The 23521-nt window shown below is 43.4% G+C and overlaps 1 protein-coding gene across 5 annotated transcripts in view; it reads right to left on the bottom strand.

Annotated features, from left to right (window-relative positions):
- The window catches only part of EVA1A (eva-1 homolog A, regulator of programmed cell death), a 188355-nt gene that overhangs the window by 5327 nt on the left and 159507 nt on the right, over positions 1-23521 (bottom strand). For 4 of the 5 annotated variants that reach the window (XM_035322584.1, XM_035322581.1, XM_035322582.1 and 1 more), the window contains 2 exons: positions 7704-7868; positions 3493-3666 (listed from right to left, as the gene is read on the bottom strand). In XM_035322584.1, the coding sequence (XP_035178475.1) occupies positions 3493-3666; positions 7704-7868 (339 nt within the window). The remainder of the gene's footprint in view (positions 1-3492; positions 3667-7703; positions 7869-23521) is intronic. The other variant, XM_035322583.1, reaches the window with a different exon arrangement.

Here is a 23521-nt window from a genome sequence, read left to right as displayed (position 1 = left end):
TAGACTGTGACTGCAGAGGCAGTTCCAGCTGTCACCAAGAGTGGTGAAATCTTCCCAAACACTCACACAGGTTTTGGATCAGGTCCATGACAAATAACAGGTCTGAGGTTTACAGGCAGGGATTGCATATAATTAAAAACCTAACTCTGAAACAAAAATCAGCTTTCAAATTAGGGGCATCCCTGAGCCTTTTGCAGGACTGAACTCTGAGCAAGACTCATTTGTCTGATCAGCTTGTAAATTCACTTGTCATAGACATTGTTGACTCTTTCTCCCTGTTTCTGAGAAATTCTGTTCAAGGTTCTTGAAGCTGGGACAAGACTAACACCTAACTGGCTAAGATACTCCTAACCATGGTGATAGCTGGAAACAAAATTGGCAGTGAAAACCAACACTCCTGCAAAGAGTCTTTGCTTCCTGCTGTGCTGTGATTTTTCACCCCTCGTTTGTCAATTGGAATGTTCCCAACTTTTATATGACATTTTCAGCCAAAAAGATGGTAGAAATGGGCACAGATTTCACTAACATTGGTACTTTTCCCTTCTGTGTATTGCAAGACCCTGCACGTACCAACGGCGCAAATGACAGAGCCTGCAGCTCTTCACTGCAGCTTCCCAACAAAACCTGTCATCTTGTGAAGAAAAAGTGAACACCAGTGAGTGCATGATTTTCGTGTTCTCCCCAAGCCAAGAGACACCCCACTGCCAGGAGGCAGGAAAATAATAGAGTGGATTGTCCTTGCACGTAATAGAGTGGATTGTCCTTACTCTTGACCCATGAAATACCAAGTGCCCGTAACTTCCTTTTCCTGGAGTGGATCTGAGGGTTTACAGCATCCTCTGTACCAAAACAAAAATGTTCCTTATATATATCACCTCTGCCTTTTTACAGTTTACTCTTGCAAAGTCCTGTTTTGAGCCAACTCACCAGCACAAGCAAAACCTGAATACAGCAATTTCAGTTTGCAAAGTGTACCTGAGGGACATTTTTGGTGTCATGAAACACAGCAGTTCTTGCATTAATGTCTCCCTATGGCACAGTGGTTAGGAGTGGTGGAAATTGTGTGAAGCAGAACCAAAGTCTTCCTGGCTGTCCGGCACCCTGCCTCTCCTGAGACACTTTTGTGGCTCCTCTATGAACATCAACAGTTGCTGTGGCTTAAGCTTACTTCAGGGCTCAAAACTCAGGCAAGCATGAAAATTTCCAAGTGTTCTGCCACTCAGCGTCTGCAAGGTGAAGGGGGGTGGCTTTGCAGTGCTTTCGTTTTATGCAAACGACATTTGTGCTCTGTGACACAGCTTGTCTCTGAAAATATAATCTAAAACCTCTCCATTCTCACATATAGCAAAGTAAACCATGCCAATTCTATCCTCCCTGCTAAAATCAAAGAGCTACGTTACATGTAGCAAATAAAGATAGTTTAGGACATCTGCTGTTTCAATCCATAGGGCAGCCATCAATTATTTTTGTATTAAATAACGAACTGAACATACATACAATTGAGATCAAAATTCACCTAACAGTCGTGGTTAAGTGCACTGATAAACATGAGCAACAAGCTCCTCAACTCATCACAGCAAACCAAAGTTGTGAGGTCTCAGTTTTGCCTGTTTATTTGACATCCAGTGAATCCAAACACATCACAGGGAGACCACATGTGAGAGAGAGGACAAGCAAGTTCCACAGCAACAAGACAGTTAAAGCTGTCATAATTTATTACTTGTGCTGGAGTAAGTTTTAGAGGTTTCTGCCAAGAGTGACACTTTGAGAAGGGGATGAATCGAGGCCTTGTGTCCCATAAAATGAATGCAGAGTCAAAGAGTTTTCTGCTGTGGTAAACAGAAGCAAAGTCCTTGGGGCATAGTCAGCAGTCCTGAATCCTAGTAACAACTGCCCCTACCATAAATCCTACAACCTTCTGCAACCCATTACTGTTCAGATGGGGAAAATAATGTTAACAGCCTTTTATTTTATAGTAAAGTTGGGAATGAAGGCATTTTTTCATGTCAAAAATGGCAGATGTGGGTAAAAGAGGGGAGAAGTGTGATACAAAAAAGATTCATTTAATGTTTGCTTTTCCTAATCTTTCCTTAGAGAAATCCATGCAATGAAAATATATCCCTTTCAGCCATCTTTTGTGAAGAACATTACTACTTCCACTTAATCTGCCTGCTTCTTCAAGGTGTCATGAAAAACCAGGACCCAATGCCACCATTCAATGAGTAGAAAGTTAGAACTTTGCATTCACTATTCATGGTCCTTTTAGAAGGACTCTCCACTAAACGTGCAGAAAAACTCTTCTTAAGCTACTCAGTGATTCCAAAATGCAAAGCACGAGTTAGTTGTTTCAAATCCAAACACTTGTCTGTAGCAGCATGGTGGTATCTCAGCAAGAGCAAGAGCATTGCACCAAGAATGCATTCATATTTAGTGAATCAGCAAGGCTGAATGGCACAAAGGACATGAATAATTGTTGATCAGGAATACAAGAATCTTAGCTATATAGACCCCAGCCTAACTGTGAGCAGACTGGTTGCAGTACACAGAATTATTAACGGCGTGTAGTGAAAGAGCAACACGTTAGTATTACTAACAAGGTGCATACAAACATTTCTTTCAAATGGAGAACAACCTGCAATCCCATATGAAAAAATGACTATAAACAGCATGTCCTGCTTTGGAAGGCTAGTTACACAAAACCAGGGCCTTTCTTAGAGCAGCAGAGTTTGCTCTAAAATGTGTTGAATTAGTGGATCTGATGCTATCCAGCCAGTGCTCCTCCTGTTTGGGGGATGGCTTATCCAACCCTGTAGTTAACCCCTACTTTGACAAGGCACCTCACAAGATGGAAAACATTTGCACTACCTCTTCTGCCTCTGCTGGACTTTTTGCTATCAATGGTATTGGCCCCAAGCAATGAACAGAGCACACAGTCTCTATTTCAAGAGCAACTTTTTAACACAGTCTTAAAAGCAGACGGTTCCTCTGCTACTTGAAAGCTGCATGTGGGTGAAAGATAACTTGTGATCCAAGGAAATCTTGCTCTAAACTACATTTAAATATACAATTAAGCAGACTCTCAAGCTACTTCATCTTCACACTTCTACTGAAGATAAGCCAAACTCTCTTAAGCGGGGTAATGATCTGAGTGCTGCTTATTTTCCAAATTACAGGACAACAAGCTTGCCTTCCTAATGTGCCAGGCTTTGATCTCCAGGAAAATGGAGCATTAGGAATAATACAGCATGTAAGATTACATTGTATTCAACTTCAGATGAGCGTAAGTCCAGGGGAGAGCAGAGCACAATAAACCCTGTTGTATACTGTCAGCTAGGGCTGCCCTCGTCAGGTCTTTCAAAGGAGAATTTGCTGAGAGATGAATGAAAAATACCAACAGTTCAAAGAGGCGGATTTAGCCCTAGGAGGCTGTGAAACACAGGCTCATTTGAGGGTCTACAAAGCGCCCAGAGAGGTGATAGCCACCAGACCTACCTGTGATGAAGGCGTATGCTGCTAGGATGTTGCTGAGCAGTGCCATCTCTGTGCTAACGCCCACGGGCTCCATGCTGCTGGTGAACACCGGTGGTTGTGTCTCATCCACAGGAAGCAGGAAGGGGGTGTTGTCCAGAGGGTAGAACGTGGCCGATCTCCCTTTCTTCTTCTCTGCTTTTGAAACAGAAAGGGAATGAGGAACCAGGCAAGTGCACCAGCGCTGTCCTGCACTATCCTCACAAGGTCAGCATCTGCATTCAGAGATCTGGAGCTGCTCAGCAGCAAGCCACCCAAATTTGCTCCTCTTTTGGGAGGAAACTAAACCTTTGCAGTTACCTTCAGTCGAGCCCATGCCTTGTCTGCATCCAGACAGCATCTTCTCTCCCCCGTCTCCTGCTCTTTCATGTCACCACTTAAACACACCCACCTACGTTACAGCAAATATATAATCAGGTTTCTTTTCTGTTATGTAAATCAAAGGGGCCTTTATCAGCTAAGCTTGTTATAAGCCGGCACACTGGCTCGGAAAACACCGGCAGAGTTGGCAACCCTCTGCCGGTGTCACGCTGCAGCGATTCATCCACACCTGGCAAACAGATGCACTTTCTCTCCAGCCTTTTCGGGGAAGGGTGGATCTGAGTTTATGACTTCCTTCAGAAGCCTGCTCGCATTGTGTTTCACCCAGACAACATTTCCCCTTCGGAGAGGTAAGTGAACATGGGTTAATGATTTGATTTTATTTGTTGAAGACTGGAGCTAAGAATACAGCTAATTCCAGGAGGCTCAAAGCTCAAAAAGAGGCTTTCAGACCTTATCAGCTCACTGCTGAGTACTCCTTGCACCTTGATCTGCTGGCAGACACCCCCACTAGTTATAAAACACTAATTGCTTTAAACACACAAAAAAAGTCAGTGCACAGGACCCAACTCCATCATCCACGTGGCTGTTTAATGGTAGCTGTTACAGATTTCCAGGCTCCTTTCCCCATGTGTCTGGTTCCAAGCAGCACAAGGTAAAATCACAGCCTTGCACCTGGCTCCCATTTACCTGCAGGTATTAAATTCAGGAAACTGAAAGGTCCATCTCCTACAATCCCACCAGTGTCATACAACCAAAGGCTCGCTGACCACAGCCACAGCATGAGACGGTCTGTGCTCACCTGATCTGCCTCTGTTCCCTGAAAACCTGCCAAAATGAGACATCACCTTCAACCTCCCGCTGTGTGCACTGGGAAGAGGCACAGCCCAGAGAAAGCAGTAACAGAAATTGAGGGCTGTCAAAGAGAACAGGTAATACTGGATGGAGAGGCACTGAATGCACGAACATGCATGCAGCAATGTCAAGTCCTAATCTGCCTCACAGGAGAAGCAGCGGGGATGGATGTCCAGGTGTTGCTGTAAGGGATCAGCCCTGAGGAATGTGGGCATGGTTATATCTCTGCCACTGAAAAGCTGCATGGCCTTGGGAAAGCCACACTTTACAAGCTAGCAAGGTGTTAATGACTGGCCCCCGAGTACAGTTTTCAAATGCGGGTGCCTGGGTGGCAGATGCAAAAGAGAAAAATACCCAAAGAGCCTCTTGCTCTAGGAGAACAGTGATTACTGCAGAGCAGCTGTACAATGGAGGAACTGGGGCACAGAGGGGCAAAGGCACAGCCAGAAGGAAATTAACAGGAAAGCCTTGGAAAATATTTTAATTTGGATATAAACACCAGAAATATTAACATGATCTCTAATCTTTATTCTCTTTGCCCAGTAAATCCACATCCGTACAACTGGTTGAGTTTTTCTCAACTACTGTTCCTGCAAAGAAATCCACTGAAAGAAGGGTAAATTTTTCACGTCCACAAAATGAACCACTACCCTCCTGAAGATGTCCTGGACACTTCAAAGCACATCACATAGCACTATGTATCTAGACTGAGGCAAGTGAATCCTGCTGTTAGTTGACAGGTCTTAAGAGTGATTCAGTTCTTGCCATGGCTGATACTTAAAGCTTGGTGTATTTGCTCATACACAGACATCTAAGAAATTTCAGGGTCAGCAGGACATCCACACAGAGCTGCCATATATGAGAAGTGATGTAGGGAAAACTCTCACCCTTTTAGAGCAGCGTCCATAAGCCAGGCGAACATCTCAGGTCATCTCAAATGACACATATATGTGGTAGGAGTTGAATCCTGCCCAGCATGTCGACATACTGAGGTCTAGCTCTGAACTACTTGGTCTAAAATCCCTTTACAGTCAATGAAAAGGAAGAGAATCATTTTATGATCTCTTAACCATACATCTGATCCTAAAGAGGACCACCGAGTTAGGTGGCTCCAGGTTCCTACGAGGTCTTTGAGAGGTTTCTGTGACACTGCATTGAAGTCCAGCTAACGTAGATTAGCTGGTAGGATAGGAACCTGGGACCTCTGCATCATGCTCTCTCACTTGTCCAGCTCTGGGTTAGTGACAACCTACCTTTCCCTCACTGTCGATGCATTCATGGGATCTCACTAGGACTAAGGTTTAAATTATACTAGCTGTAGGGGCTTCTCTGTGTTCATGTACTAGATCAGCCAGGAAAGACTCAGATGGACACCACTTCTGCCTGGGTTTGGACATCCCTTGGAAACCAAGAGGTACAAAAATGGTGTCTTTTAGGACAGACTAATGCGTAACTTCTCTTATATGAAATGTAAGAAGAATCTTTTTTTTTTTCTTCTGACACATCCAAGGAACAGATGCAATCAAACAAGTTTTTAAATTAATACTCATCTGCATACGCTACACTCTGGCAAAGAACACCACAAAACCACAGAACTGGTTTTGTCATCTGCAGGACTGTACAAGCACAGACAGGGAAGACAGAAAATGACTGGGGTTATGCAGGAGGGAAAAAAAAAAAAAATCATAAGGGTCATGTGTTGCTATGCTACGCAGTTCCCTGTGTCATTTAATCCAGGACTGTACTAAAAGGAACCTCTTTTTCTTTGCTAGCTTTGTAGACTTTGTCTTCACCAAATCCCTCACTGGTTTTCTCTTCACCATGTTCACCCTTTCCCAGCCGTTCCCACTCACTCAACCAGTTTCCCTGAGACTTTACACCTACGTTGAACAAAATTATTACATCTAGCAGTAAATTTGGCCAGTGACACAGTTTAAGCATAGCAGAGGTTATTCATGATATCAGGCAGACTTTAGCAAATAGTTTTAATAAAAGAAATGAAACGGGAAGGGAGATTGCAGAAACGTCCAAATATTTCTTTTTGCTATTTTTGAAACAACCTTCCAGCTTTTAATTTAAAAATGACATCTTTGTTTGAAAAGTTGTGTGTATTTTCAAAATGCATGAATAAACAATATGAAAGCTAACTAAAAAGGTGTCATTTGTAGAAGTGAAATATTTAGATGAATGAAAATGAGTTCAGCTTTTTTTTTTTTCTTATTCAAAAGAATCACCATGATCACAAAATTTATTTCAGGCTGACCTAAAATTCTTCTCCTTGACAGTTTTTCAGTAGATCCTTCAAATCAACAAATCTGTTATTGCTGACATTTAGTTACCTGCAGATTGAGTATCCAGGCTGTGGGTTAACTTTACCAAGAGACAAAGACAAGGTAGCTCTCTGTCCATACACTCCCTAAAGCTGAATCTCTGGGAGCACAGGGTGGGAATTTCAGAAGTAATGTCATCACCATCTCCAGCATGTTGGGAAACAAAATGCAAAAACACTGCCTAACCCAGTAAATGCTCACCTGTGCTTTTCCTTTATTCATACACCATCCCTTCCTCCTACTCACCTGTCCCTAGATAGCAAAGATTTGACTCCATTCATATCTCTTCACTTTGCATTTTATGAAAATAGCATCATATTTCAAAGCTCAGCTGAATACTTCTCTGTCCCCTCTGAGGCAGATCTCCTACCATGTCCGCCCTGGTTTTGATTTGCCACTGTTAGACAGGTCTGCAAAGTATTTCTGTAATGAGTTTTGACATGCATGGCCATTACTGCTACTTCAAGAAACCCAGTGTGAGTTTCACAGTTCACTTTAGTCAGTAGGTGGTCATGCCACGAAACCTCTCTTTTTGACTTTGACATATAGACATATAGGGTACAATATAAAAACCCAGGTAAGGTATGTAGCCTCTGTAAGGGGAGATGGAAGGGAACAGTTACCACACCACAGTTAAGTTTGTGCCAGCATTGCAATAGTCATAGCTACCTGGGAGAGCACGTCCTATATTGGAAGGAGAGACATCAGAAAGGAACACGCCGTCCCCTATAACATTGGGATCAAACACCCTTGGCCGCAGTGGAAAATGTGGCTTCTGAAATCCTCGGAAATTGGTTGGTCCTGGCTGGGTTTCATGCAGAAGCTTCCTGGGAACTGAAAGAGAGGAGTAAGAAAAGCACAGTTGTTAGAGTGAGTTATTTCGGCTGGTCAGGATGAGAATTATCACATTATGCTATGGGCTCAGCTGATACTTAATGATACCATGTGCAGACCAAACAGACACTCATTTACCACTTGATGAATGCTCTCCAAATGCCAGCACAGAGACATTCAATGAGAAAATGCTAGAAACTATAAAGTGAATAAAATATTGTTTACTTATAATTAAGGGTTAAGACTAGACGAAGGGTCAGATTCAAACAGCTTATTTAGACACACATCTAAGGCACTGAAATGCCTGGTAAGCTGGTCTTTGGTCTCAGCCCTGAGGTTTGGAATCCTTCAGCTGGACAGTCCCGTTCCTACCATGGTGTAGGGCTGGGCAGGGAGCCCGTAGCAAAGGGGAGGGACTGTTGGGTATGCCTGAATCCCTGCCTCTCCCCAGCCATCAGGTTTCTGGCTCTGGACTGCACAGCAGATATTTCTGTCCACTTTGGATTCCCAAAACCAACCTTTGGAGGATGCTATCCACAAAAATGCATAAAGCCTAAAACATCCACCACATAATAAGAAACCCTGCCTATAAGAAATCCTCCCCACCCTGTGGGGTTGAAAATACTCCTCATCGGGTTTTAGGCTTCAGCTAAGCTGGGAATAGCTTCTCTATTCCTGCCATCCTGAGGAAGAGTGTGAAGGCTCAGCTAATCCCTTTGGCTCCATGTTTCATCCAATACACAAGCGAGGTAGGTTAATATGTCTACAAGAGCTGTGTCTGAGCATCTTTGACCTCTTATTTGGACCAAAGGGTGCCTTACTAAGAAGACTATTTCCTCCTCGATGTTGCAAGGCCAGCTCTTCAGCTGTACCTCCAAGCAAAGCAATCAAAGCCGGTGTGACTACACCAGTGTACACCCACTGAAAGTGAATCCACACAGTAAATTCACTGATCAAGCCCTGTGGAGACACTGAAGCATGTCACTTGTGGAGCTGAACCAGTTCTCTGCCTCAGCCGAGGCGAACGCCTGAGGCTATTTCCGAGCAAAGTGCCTTTCCATACAAAGAGAAAGAACACATAGACAGGCTCTTCAGCTCAGAAATCAGAGGAGTAGAGCAATGAAGGACAAAATAAATAAATCTAAACTTCCAGAGGATAAATATATATTCCCCTTCAGTGACTGGACTCTAATACATACATCAAAGCACCACTCTGTCTCTTCAGAGAGCCACGACTTTACTGTGTTAAAGACCCAGACTGCTGAGAATGAGGTACAAGTTCATTAGACCCACAGAAACCCCAAGGGAGGGGTGCTGGGATGCTCGGCTCTCCTTTCTCCAAGTCTAACGGCCACCTCCTCTCCTGTCCCAAGCTGGCTGCCACCTACTGGTGCCTCAGTTTCCCCACTGCTCTGTTGCAGATCATTCTCTCATCTCTGCTCTTCACAGGGTTATGATGTAGTGTAATTAAAGAAGTAAAGCACTTTGAGATCCTTGGCACAGGCTCGAAGGAGGACTTGGAAAGCGTGCAGCCCTGGAACAGAAAGGAAATTCCTGCCTGCCCCCTGCAGCTAATCAGCTGCCAAGCTGGAGCATGAGATTTAATCATGCCCACTAAATTTGCCTGCATAACTACAAATATTACTGGTGGGGGAAGCAATCCAACCACCTTGTTTACATTGTGTTTGACTTACTGTCTTTGCTGAGGCAAAGAGAATTGTAACTATATTTACTGACTGACCTGTATGAGACTGCCAAGATATCAGCATTGAAGTTCTCACATTATTAGTAGAGTCATGCTAGGTCAGGAAACAGACATAAAAAACCTACAGCTCCTGCATAGCAAAAAGCTGGCACAGCAGTTTCTAGTGAAACCAGAATTGGCAACTGTCTTATGATGGGAAGGCAGCAAATGAAACATATCCCCTGCTAAGAACTAAACAGAAGCAAGGGGGATACCTGTGCCAGAGAAATATCAGAAAGTCTGGGAAGTAGGTGGGTAGAACAGAGACCATCCACACAGCCATGGAGAATCACAAGTTTGGGTGACTATTTTGAGACACTAAAAGGAAACCTGATATTCTGAGGGCTCCACATCCTCCAGAAATATAAAAAATAATAATAATAATAAATAATAATAAAAAAATAATAATAAAAAAATTGCTGCATCCCAGGCTGAGGACCTGAAAGGCACCTAAAGGACCCAAGTCAATATGCCCTTACTTAAACACTTTCCTTCCAAATTGCATCCCAGGTAACCTGTTGATATATGTCTGATGAAGAAAATGAAGCAAAAGGAATGCAGAGACACATTTTCAGTATATTTTGAGCTAGTCTTTCACATTTCAGACTGCCTTTTAATCATAAACATCTCCTTTCACCTCCCACTATTCATGTCCATCTCTGGGGACAGAACACAGGCTGGGTGGAGCTGTGTCTTTCTTTGAACAGGTGGCACCACCAGCTACTTTGAGCCAAATGGGAAAAAAATGAATACAACTTTTCCTAAGCACACTTAGGAAATTGAACTACATGTTTTCTTTTGGTAGCTGTGCCACAACCACTATAAATACTACCTATGGGACTGGAAGAAGAGGCAGAGTAAAACAAAGCATCATAAATCACACAGCAACCAGTCAACAGCATCCCAAGGAAGGGTGGAGAAGGAGAACTGTTCAGAGGGATTCACTCACAAAGTGTCACAGCACCTTAATGGGCTATGGTTGTGCTTTCATCCTTTGGGGATGGCCGAGAAGGTAAGGCTTAAAGAGTAATACCAAGTGGGCATTTGGTCTCTAGAAATGCAGGTGGCTATGTAGAGAGATTCCCAAAAGCAAGCAGACATTTAATATCTCTGATTAGCATGTGCTTTGGTACTTTTAAAAATCCTAGGCAGTTCTTGTCTTCACCTCAGCAACTAAACCCCTTAAAAGACCTGGAAGCAACTTAGTGCAAAACAGGATGTCTACAGCAGATGAATTTAGGACTTTTCCATTTGAAGGTACCATTTTTCTCCGTGGACTCCATAAACATCTTGAGGACATTTTGCCAGGACAAGACTATCTTGGCAAAAAGTAAATAGAGTGACGGCACACAGAAAGTCTGTTCTTTTTCTAGTTTATACGACACTAAACCCATACACAGCTTAGATAGCTTGATTTAGAAAGTAAAATGCAAAGGCTTTTGGAAGTGCAAAACACCTCACAATTTCCAGTTAGCTTCTGTGTGGCAGCCAACTCCACAAGAAAGATTAAACATCTGGTTCCTTTGAAATACCCTCCTTAAATTCTCCAGAGAGGAGTACATCTGACATTAAGCATGGCATGAACTGAAGCAAGGTGTCAAGAAAAGTTATTTGTAATTAAGCCCACCAGAAAAAAAAGTACCTGGGATTTTAGTCTTATCTCAGCATTAAGCACAGAAATCCTGGCAGGGAAGGGCTGGCACTCAGCCTGCTCCATTCAGTCAAGCAGAGAAGTTAACACAACTCAGTCAGCAGAACAAGTGAAATATGAGGACACGTGGGAATGAAACAGGGCCCTCAATCGAAATGCTAACACGTCCGATAGTCAGGAGCCTTGCACCTTGAAGTATGGATGAGAAATGAGTTGGGATGAGTTGGAAGAGGGGAGGTGCTTGGGGGACTTCTGGGGACCTTCAGTCTTTCAAGGGGTAGCAATCAGTGTTGAGACATGGGCATTTATCCAAATGCTGAAATTCTCAGATAACGTGGGCCAGGCAGCTGAGCGGGGCTTAAAATCTTTATATCATCCCTCTGTGTCTGTTTTAAAAGCAGTTCCGGCACCTTGCTCTCCCTGTTCCTACTGGAAGACTGCTCATCTGTCTGAATCAACATCGCGTTGGCAATAATTTATTCCAGTTCCCTAACCAAGACTTGCATTACCCGTTTACAATGAATTAGTGGTACCAATCCCACAACGCATCCTCACCACCCCTGCCTGCCACCTTCCCCCTGCAGAAGCAGCAGCAAATGAAAATCAAAGCCAAAGCGTGCTCTGGCTGGTACAGCAGACCCATCAGGCTTGAGTACCAGCAACTGGCAGGGCAGCGTGAAGAGGCACGTGCTGCTGCTGCTGACAGCATCCTTATTTGTACATGGAGCATCCCTCTGCTGGGATTTTCACGCAAGCACTCTCTTGTGTGGCCAGGAAACAGAGTTGCTATGCCTACAAGCTGCAAAATTATGAATTACAGTGTTAAGAGATGGAAAATGCCAGCCAACACCTCACCTCTTTGTTGATCAGGATGGTTTGCTGTATTTTGTCTACTATGTTGATCTGTCTGGTTTTAAACACTCCAGTTCTGGGGGTTCAGCTCCTTGCCACATGGGATTATTTTGAAGATGAATATGGCTCTTTCTCAGGAGCCCTACTCCAGTATACTGCTGAGTGTTTCAGTTGAAGCACATACATTATTCCCCTAAACAAAACATTTGACTGTTACAGCCCCCAAATTTTACAGATGGGGAACTGGCTTAGGGACAGTTCTGAAAGTGTTTAAATATCAAAATAATTTGTCCAATCTCACAGAGGGAATCTGTGCCAAAGAAAGGAAACTAATTCAGACTCCCTGTAGTCCAGCCTCACACTCAAACCATCCCCACTCTGCTAATTTCATCATTTGGTGTTTCCTGATGCTTGATCTGGACATGTTTAAAGACTTCCACTCCCTGAACTCCACTATACACACAGATCAGTCACTTGGGGGGGAGATCAGTGAAAGCTCACTCCTAAAAACATACAGACGGGGGTTTTGTCATTCTCCAGTCGTCCACTATATACTCACTTGTGCATTTCCAGTCCATGAGCTCAGTAAAATTAAAGCAGTGAATGACTGAAGCAGCGTGCAGTTTGAACGAAACATGATTCTCTCACCAATGAAAATCACAAGCAAACCTTTAATCCAGGCAGGTTGGGGCCAGGAACTGTTGACACTCAACATATTTATAAAAATAAAAAATAAAATACTGTGAGTAAACACCCAGTACAAACTATTGTAGGTTTTTAGAGCTCGCAGCTCTAAGGGATTGTTGTTTGAGACTTGAAAGTAAACAGCATCTGTCCAGAAATGGGATCATTCATGTTTCTGAACTACTAAAAGAGAGCAATTCCTTAGCACATATGTAAGGTATGTGACTCTCTAAAATTGCAGAACTGGAAGTGTTTTATGTGCTGTAAAACCTGAATTCACTAAGCAATCAGTCAACAATTTATATTAAAATAGTGGATTTTGACTGCATCACAATATAATCACAGAACAAAAAGGAAAAGTCATGTATATGAAAACACTCTGAACCTGGTGACAACAGTAACACCACCGTGCAGAGTGGAACATGGGAGTTGAAGATGATAATTTGATCAACAAAAGTAAATTAAGGCACAGCCTAACCCACTGGCTCCTTCCCAAGGGTCTCAGGCATGGCCAAGATGCAGGTTGAAAATTCTTCCAGCTGTCTGTGGCCCCTCGTAGCCCTTTCAAGTGACTTTCAGTTAGCATCATGTGGCAAGAGTTTTCATTTTGTCATAGGCTCCTCTGTCACACCAAATATCCAAAGCCTACCTTTAAATCCTGCCCTGTAATCAGACATTCCCCCTTCATCTGGCAGGGGAGCTGCTGCTTTTTGGTCAGGTATAGCTATAATACCAGATAGGAGACCTGCAGTTCTCAAATGTCTCCATGAGTGGCTACATGGCCTGGGCACTCCCATATGAAAGGCTGAGTGCACTGGACATCAGCTCCATGCCTTGGCTGCAAAGCCTGTATCACATTTAAAGTATGGTACAGTTTACACAAAAAGTGTAAGGAAGGGACTTTGTGCAACAAAACATAAGCCTAAAAGTTGGAATTTGGTCAACACATTGCCATTTAGAATCATCAGTTCCCCTCCCCTTCCCCCCCAAGAAAAAAGGAGCAGATATTTAACAAACATAAGTAATCAAGACCTTTCCCTCTCCTTCATTCATTTTAAAAAGGGAGATTTTTCAGCCAGCACTGGTATGGGCTGTAATCCTGAAACTGAAGGCAACATCCCAGAGAAAGAGGGAGTTACTCGGCCTACTGTGCATGGTGGTTCCAAACCACAGATAACAAGGAAATGACTCATGCCAATTACAGTAAGTCCACTTCCAAGCACCACGTGGAAATCAAGTGAGACCGAGGGGAAAATAGCCCTGCTGTAACCAACCCACATACACCTCTCCAAGCCCAAAGCCTGCACCAGGGCCCCCCTCCCCTGCCCCTCCCTTCAGGCACTGCCCAAAGCAGAAACCCATCTAGTGATTTTTGGGCTGGTGAGAAATGGTACAAGCTGGGATGCCTGGCACAGCTCATATAAACCTTTGGAGATCTCTGCCAAGACCACTCCTGAGGCAGCCCAGACACTTTGCTCTTTGCTGCATCTTCTGACAGCAGCTCACTGCAGAAAGGTTGTGCAATACGGGTATAAATACAAGGCAGACAACCTCTTATCTTGTTTGCTTTCCACAGAAAAGATGTTCATCCTTTTCTCACGCAGCTGCAATCAGAGAAGTGACTTCAGAAGTGGAAGCATTTCTGGTCCAGAAACAAAGCCCACACAACAAAAAAAAATCTCTCTGTCTCATTGTTTCTCCCAGTGGATTCTCCTGCTGTCCACTGGGACTCTGATGTGTCTGTGATGTATGTGAGAGGCTTTAGGAGATAAAGGTACCACAGGGCATTATCTGAGTAAGATTCTCCATGGACAGAAACATGCACAGGCACTGCTCCCTCCCAGTTTCTCCTTTCTCTTGCACAGGACTTGCAGGACACCTCCCCCCTGCTTTCTCCTATTTCCAGAAATGCTATAATCTTATCAAAAGAACTAGTTCACCTCATTTGGGCATTCAACATTTGTGTGCCCTAAAGAAGTCCTCCTTAAAGAAGCTACATTCCTAAGTTCCCTGTATAGTCACAACAGTGAAAGGTGGGTGCCTTGAAACCCTCCAGGGGAGATTCTTTCTACTTAAATTTAGGAGCCTAATTAGGGGTAGTTAATGAATCATAATGTTACCTGTGGATTTATTCTCCTGGGTGTATCTGAGTTAAAATCTTACAAACTGCTTCACATCTTTTACTCAGATATTTTTCTTCTATCTTGAACTTTTCAAATCAGGATTTGAAGCTAGAAACACCTTAATTTCTAGCCAATGATGCATGTGCTTGATCTATCCACAGGCACTTTTCCTTTTGCTTTCATAGTCATGAAAGTTAGTTGTTCTTCTTTCATCATCTTAAATGTAATAACAGAATACGAAGCATCTATTGCCAGGAACTCATAAATCTCTTGCTTGATGTGGCTTTTTGTCTCCAAAGGGCACAGTGGAAAGCATCGCATGCACCAGTCTGCTCCCTACATGTTCTATTTGGAGAGAAAAATGGATCAAAAGGAAGAAAGCCTTGTAAGAGGTATCTGCAGATACGAAGAGCTACTTTCATCTGGTAGATTTCTGCTTGCTGCTGAAGTCAGTAGAGTTCTGCATTTTCACTAGATAATACATCTTTAGGAGGATGAGACTCAAGCTGAGGCTTGTCCAAATTCCACTGTACTCAGCTACACCCCCCATGGGACCTTCTGCCAGGTGTAGCTGTTAGACCTCTCTGGCAGTCCAGCTGCATCAGATCTCCATCAAACCCAGAGGAGACCACAAAAGCAACTTTACACTCCTGAGCAGCAGCTGTATATTTTAGGGAACATCAGACTCTTAATGTCACCTCCAGCAGCTACTGCTAGAAGTACAGGGTAGCTGCCATCAGCAAGGTCGCTTTGGGAACAGAAGCCTGGCTTGGCACTCACATATGGAGGTAACCCTGCAGAAGCTGAGGCAGGGGAAGTTCAAACTAGATATCAGGAGGAGATTTTTCACTGAGAGGGTGGTTGCGCACTGCAACAGGCTCCCCAGTGAAGTAGTCACTGCACCAAGCCTGTCTAAATTTAAGAAACGCTTGGACTGTGCACTTAGTCACATGGTCTAAACTTTTGGGCAGACCTGTGCCGCGCAATGAGTTGGACTTGATGATCCTTATGGGTCCCTTCCAACTCAGAATATTCTATGATTCTATGAGTCTAATGAGGCAAACTTCCCCTTATTTACATGCCAAGCACATTCAGAATCTGGCCATTCAGTTACATACCCTCAATTCCACAAATGGTGTCATTCTTCTGGCTTTTTCTTCCCCCATTGGGACTGCATCTAGCACATACTTGCACTGATACTTTGCAAACCAGCCTGCTCATGTATGGATTTCTTATGTTGTACAGAGAATACCAGTCAGTTGGTCTCTTTAGAGGAAATTTTTTTTACAGACTGTAGTTTTATGCAATGCTCTAAGTATATCCACTCCACTTTGGATCACAGTGATGCTAAGTTTCAAATTTTGACAAAATTCCTAGTTTGTATAGATTCATAAACTATACCAAGTTGGAAGGGACCCACAAGCAGCTCCAGGCTCAACATAGTCCAGCTCCAGGCTCAACATAGTACCACCCAAAACCCTATGTCTGAGAGAATTGTCCAAACACTTCTTGAACTCAAGTAGGCTCAGTGCCATGACCACCACCCTGGGGAGCCTGTCCCAGTGCCCAACCACCCTCTGGGTGCAGAACCTTTTCCTAAAACCCAGCCTGACCCTCCCCTGTCCCAGCTCCATGCTGTTCCCTCGGGTCCTGTCGCTGTCCCCAGAGAGCAGAGCTCAGCGCCTGCCCCTCCGCTCCCCTCGTGAGGCAGCTGCAGGCCGCCATGAGGCCTCCCCTCGGCCTGCTCTGCTCTGGGCTGAGCAAACCAAGGGACCTCAGCCACTCCTCACACGTCTTCCCCTCTAGACCTTTTGCTGTCTTTGTAGCCCTCCTTTGGACACTCTCTAATAGTTTTATGTCCTTCTGATACTGTGGTGGCCAAAACTGCACACAGTGCTTGAGATGAGGCCACACCAACGCAGAGACAATCCATTCCCTTGACCAGCTGGCAGTGCCATGCTTGGTGCACCCAGGGTACAGCTGGCCCTTTTGGCTGCCAGAGCATGCTGCTGTCTCAGATTCAACTTGTCAGCCAGAAACCCCAGATCCCTTTTGGCAGGGCTGCTCTCCAGCCTCTCATCCCCAAATCTGTACATACAGCCAGGGCTGCCCCATCCCAGCTGCAGAATCCACCACCTGCACTTGTTAAACTTCACGCAGATGGTGACTGCCAAGCCCTCTAATTCAGCAAGATCTGTCTGCGAGGCCTCTCTGCCCTCAAGGGAGTCAACAGCTCCTCCCATTATAGTGTCATCCACAAACTAACTCAGCACACCTTCAAGTCCTGCCTCCAAGTCATTACTGAAAACATCAAAGAGAACTGTCCCTAAAATGGAGCCCTGCAGAACCCCACTAGTGACTAGTTATCATCATGCTCAGTCATTTTAAACAATCTTTTAATACTGTATGAAAGACTTGACAACTGTAAATTACTTTTATAGTACAGAACCATTGTCTTTGGCTTATTTAGGCTTTGGCCTTGGCAGAGAAGTCTTTTGTGCAGCTTATCTATTTTTCAGGAAAATATGTGACACAATGTGTGGCTCACAGAAGGACGCTGACAGAACAGTAAGCATTGTGTGTTCAAGTGCGGCTGATTCAGAGCCAGGGCATTGCTCATGTGAAGAAATGCTTGCCAGTGGTGGAGGAGAGTCTCCGTGCACAGAATGCCAACACATACGCAAGTGGTTGCAGCTCTGCAAATTTCCAGGAATCAAGGATACAAGGATATCCAAAATAAAGTGAGTGGAATGGCATGGAGTAAAGGATTAGAGGCCCTGAAACAGTATGGAGCTGATGAAAAGCCATGCCAGCCTCCACCAGGAACAAGACAAGGAAGGCAGGGAAGTAGGAGTCAAAGAAAAGCAGGTACCAGGGATAGTAAGGACATCCACAGCTACATTGCCCTACCCCAAATGAAGTGTAAGAAGCCTCACGCTTCAGCAGCTGAGCCGACTACTAGCCTGATACAATCCAACCATTAAATTCCAAGAGTTAGGAATGTAATTTCTCCTCTGAGTCTACTCAGTAAGATGGACATTTAGGGAATTGTCTGTGCCCATCTCTTATGCAGTATTATCCATCCTGTAATACACCTAGACCTGTAAGGCATCAGAGAAGTGATACAGAAAAGAACTAATTAAGAAACAAAACAAAACAGAACAAACCAAAACAAACAACAACAACCCTAAGCAAACAACAACAAAATACCCAACCAGCATTTCCCCAGACATTCCCACATGGTTTGTCTCTGTGTCTGCTGGCAGGCATAGGCAGGAGACGCTTCCCATTTGTTCCTCTAGTCTAATTAAAAATGTTTGTAATTACAGCAGTAAAGCTATGCTCCCTAAAAAAATATTTTCTTTTTAACTAAGCACTACTTACCCAACAGTGTGTGCTAGTTCTTTATCATTTCATCAGCTTTTTTTCCCATTAATCAAACAACAGAGAACTACACAATGGGCTAGATTTTTTTTTTCCCAAAAAACATAGAAGAGCCTTGATAACAACAGCTGAGAAATGTCCAGTGAGCAGCTGGTAACCTTTGCCATTAAAGGCAATGACTTTGTCTGGTCAAATGTCTGATTCAGTGTGAGAGTTCCCAGGATCCCACAAGATTCCCAAGCTGGAAACCTTGCACAAGGAAAGCTTAGCAAGAGCACTGGAATAAGGATTAAAGGTGAACAAAACTTTGTAAGGTGGTTACAGTGCTATATGCCCTTCAGTTATACACAGATTAATGTAAATTAATATTTACTGAACCAAAGTACAATGCAGTTTAAGATACAGAGCTTGATGCAGCTTCTGTTGTACAGGACTTGGCTTATGAGAGAAGCCAGAGTACAATAACAAACCTGAAATACAAAGATTTTTGAACAAAGTGGCAAAACTGTTTTTAATATAAATCCTCCTATTCGTATGGTTATAACCTGTGGGACATCCTCCTCTGGGGATGAGACTTCCTGAGCCCAGTGAAAAGTTTGAGGATAAACCCTACAGATGTTTTTGAATTATGAGAGTATTAAACCTCCTCTGCTTTTTCAAATAAGTACATTTAAGTTGCAGAGCCTCTCTGACACACACTATTGGCCTTAAGTTATCTGGCTTGTAGACTGTGAAAAGTTCTTTGCGTGTTTTTTGTATTTTTTTCTGGTAGAAAAACACGTAGCATGCATCATCTTGCTTCCATGCATATCCTGAGGGAGCAGTAAGGACTACAAACTCGAGTGTTACTACAATTGCTACTGCAAGTAACTGCCAGTTCTCTGGAACAGCAAATTATAGTCACTTTCTTGCCACCACATAAAAGCAGACACACACCATGGAAAACAATGCCAGGGTTTTGTTTTAGCATAGTGAGGATGTTACTGAGCACCTACTCTATGTTCTTATGCAACTTGCCCTGCAGTTACTTCCACCAAGCACAATCTGTGAGCACGGGAAGAAACTGTGGGAATACGCAGTGCTGGATGGTTGTGGCAGCTTTCCAGTACTTAATAATTATTTTTTAAGAGAACTCGAGGTTTCAAAATCTAAATGTTTGTTTCTGTTACACTTTATGAAATGTTCAGTGAGGACAGTATTTTGAGCACTCTAGTCTGCGCTTTTCTACCCTTCACACAAGTAACTAAGATTCATTTATATGGAGGTCCCTTTCTCAGATGGTACCTGGACTTGCACCACCTAGTTGAAGGCACTTACTGAGATGGGAAGGGTGATTAATTCATTCCTCCATCAGCTATACAGATAGGCTGACTGGTCTGCCAGTTTAATCACTTGAGTTAAATGCCTGTATTAGTGCCATTAAGGCTTTGCAAGACTGAGCTGCAAGTACACAACTTATATATATGCATTTATATACACTTATATATAGATACAGAGGTGTAGGACATCACTGGGGAAAAGGTTTATCTCATTCCATTGTTAATTGGGCTAAATAATGCTGAATTGAATCTTACCCACCAATAAATGGAAAAATTATTTCAGGACTACTTGGGACTCCCTTGACACCTCTCGAAGAGACTAACAAGTCTGAGACATCCCAGCTACTCATAATACATGAATCACTGGAAAATCTTCACCACGTTGCCACCCTAGCCCAGCCCCAGGGCAGTCATTCTGGGAAGGTCAGCAACACTCCCTTTTTAGTGACCATTGCCAAGCACGGTCCAGTTTCTGCCTGTTTGGGTAGCAAGGCCTGTTAATTGTCATCTCACCTACTTCACCTTTCAAAATGACTGAATTCAATCCATTTAAAAGAGTAAATGGAGATGTATCTTCATCTGCTATGTGTTTTAAAGTGCTTCTTATTACATATTCCCTAGGAAATACAGATTGCTAACTCACAGCCAAAGATCTATAGGGCCTCTAGTACACACTCACTCCATGATGTGGTACCTTTATTTTCAGGCTTCCTTTAGGGGACTCTTAATTTTTTTATTTTTTTTTAAGACTTTAACACATACCTTTGCTGCTAGTAACTTGAACTTAATGCAGACCCTTTATCTGGCATGTACTCAATTTAAGTTGCTACTTCTTTCAAGTGGAATATAATGCTCTGTATGGCACAGTGTATTTATTTCCTCTACTGGATATCTTGAGCCCACCAACCCTGATATCTTATCATCAGATGAAAGGATTAACTGAACACAAAGAGCCTGTGAACATCTTTTGAACAACTAAACCTTTAACAAGCACATTTCCAGGAGGTGGTATAGACAGGGATGGTTTATGAGACCATATAAACAGCAAAGAAACTCATATAGTCCAACAAAGTATTTCTGTCCCATGCTGGGATGACTGTGGTTTATACCAACAGAGAGTCTGCCCTTCTCTCAAAAGACACATTGCAGGATTCACTCAGTGCACAAATAAAAGTGGCAGGTCCTCCAAATGAAAATGAAGCCTTATCATTTCAACTGCATGGGATCATGCAGTTGAAATGAAGCCTTATCATTTCAACCTGCTCAGGATATACTGACAAGCTGTTATTAATTGCAGTTCCAGTAACCATCCACGTTACTTCAAATCTGAAGTATCCACCTTAATTACCTTAATGTTAATAACTGGTTGGGATCATAACAGTTGTAGGAGAAAAATACTTGTTAACTTGTTGACTGCCAGATACAGACTGCTGATAGGAGATTTATCCGATATTAAAGTATTAAAACTGACCTCAGCCTGGCAGGAGAGGGCTGTGATTCATGCCCATGACTCCTAGGCAGTGTGGGAATGCAAACAAATAATTAAACAAAGATGAAAGCATTAGCTGTTTCACTGGAATAAGGCAAGGGACTCATCTCTGGTTTACTTTCTGGTAAAACTCCTTCCTAACTTTCTCCTAGTTGAGCAAGAACTTCAGCAAGTTCAATATAGAAATCTGTTACGTTGCTACCTTGTTTACTCCTGTACCACCCCATTAAAAATATTGCTCTGGTGGAGGGTGAGAATTGGCCCAGTATTCTGCTTAGTCTGAGCTTTCTGTCTTTGAGTTGCTTCAGACTTTTCTCTGTGAAAAACTGGAGAACCTATCTGAAATGCAATCTGTATTTAAAAAAATAATCTTGCATAAAAACTATTTTCTTCACCCTTGAGCAAATAATTCACTTCCAATTACATCCCAGGTAATGGAAAGTCTAAGACAAATAGAGTTCAAAGTCAGGCACGTTGTGAAAGAGGCACACTCTAAAAACACAGTATATAGAAGAAATGCTATCTTTGTGCTTGTACAATAGTCAGTGCAAAGAACTGCCTTCACAATTTCCCAAGAGCAGCACAGGCTTTGGAGGCACCTAAGTAATGCTTTGATGCCAAGTTTCACAGAGCTGGAAATCAAAAACTATCATCAGTCCAGTCTCCGTATGACTGGCTGACAAAAGGGATGAAACAGCTACAGCATTATTCAAACTCAGGCGTTTCATGAAACATATCAGTGGTAACTCTGAAATAGCATCCATAGAATGCCTCTTTCAAGTGGAATAACAGCAGTTTGCGAAGCAGGGTCTTCCAACAGTCCTGATGCATTTCATACCGCCCTGTAAATCTACTCTCACAGGACTGGTGCTTGCTGTGCACCGAGACAAGGGCTACCCTCAAATCTCGTATTTCTGGTCACCATCTTCAAAAGGCAGAAAGAATTCCTTTCCTCAACAGGAGCTCGATGTTGTCTGAGGGTTTCTTTTGTTTACTTTCTTCTGAAAGGTCGGAGACTAAATATACAACATCCACAGATATCTGCAGGCAACAAGCATCTGGCCACAGAGGAAGAGGGAAGCTGTGATCTGGAGACAGATCGAAGCGTAGGAGGAATGACCTTAGCATCATTGGCAGGTCCTGACCTTCACGCAAAGGTACCCAAAGCGATGAAGAAACCCAGGAAGAGAAATGTGTGTGGTCCTTCTAGTGTTTTGTTTAGACCTGTGAAGAATTTCTGATAGATAACATAAAGATCAACTGATTTTTGGAACCATTAAAAGGACACAAAGAGCATTGGGCTTCATTCACATGTTATGGAAGAAGTAAACTGTGGTTGCAGCGATGCTAGGAAATTAAACACACTATTTACCTGGTACAGCCTGACAAATTCTGTGCTATTAAACTCTCTTAGCACTCAAAAGAGTGGCTCCATCCAAAATGCCCACTGGGAACAGCATATAGGCCATGGTAACTTCTGAGCTGTGTCAGGAATGGGCGACAAACACCAAATACTGCACCTGCAACTAAGCGGGAGCGTTCATTGAGTTCCAGTGGCAAGAGTTCCTGGGTTTTGGCATGATTTTATACATCAGTACAGTCAAACCCCATTAACTCCAGAGGTCAAACACAGAAGCCTAAGCAGCTGGGCTTGTTTGGAAGGTCAGGACTGTTCCTCAGGACTCAAAGCATCTGGGACAGGGACTCACAGGTCCCTAGCATTATAACAGACATGAAGCTGATGACCTAGAGATGTGTCAGACCAAGAAAGGAGCTAGATCTGCTGTCTGTCCCCAGTGAAGGGACCTGGGATAGCCCTGCAGAACAGTACCCAGACCTAGGGCCGTGACATGTCCTCAGCTCGGGGATGTTACCAGCTATTCATGGTACAAATGGATGTCCTTTTAGAAACACTAGAAGAAGCAAAATCAGGAAAGACAGTTGAAAATATTCACTTGGCCTCCCTGACCTGTCCCTGCTCACATGTTCCAGCCATGTTGGTAACACAAAAAAAAAAAAAAAACTCTTGTATACAGAGCTACCTGTCTCTGGCAGACCATCTGTGATGCACCATCTGCCCCCATGGAACTGTACACGTCCCCTCGACTTGTCAGGGCAACACGGACAGCAGCACTCAGCCTCCGCCATAAAAGAGACTGAACTCGTTTGGCCCTAGCTAAACACTCTTATCAAAGTAATTTATTAGCACAGCGTAGAGCCGCTACTGCCCAGAAACAGGAAGGAAACATATTACCATATCTTTCCCTAATACTCCTCCTTTCCCTTTAAACACAAAGAACAAAAAGGTTGTGTTAGGGAGTCCAGCAGGCTCCTGTGATTGTGCAAGGATGTTATAGTGGGCACTTCATCCATCAAAGAGACCAGCAGGGTTTAGGGGAGAGATGGT

The sequence above is a fragment of the Oxyura jamaicensis genome, chromosome 3, assembly GCF_011077185.1.
Source record: "Oxyura jamaicensis isolate SHBP4307 breed ruddy duck chromosome 3, BPBGC_Ojam_1.0, whole genome shotgun sequence".
Lineage (NCBI taxonomy): Eukaryota > Metazoa > Chordata > Aves > Anseriformes > Anatidae > Oxyura > Oxyura jamaicensis.
Note: the sequence above shows the minus strand (reverse complement) of the source record. Positions and strands in the feature narration are given on the sequence as shown.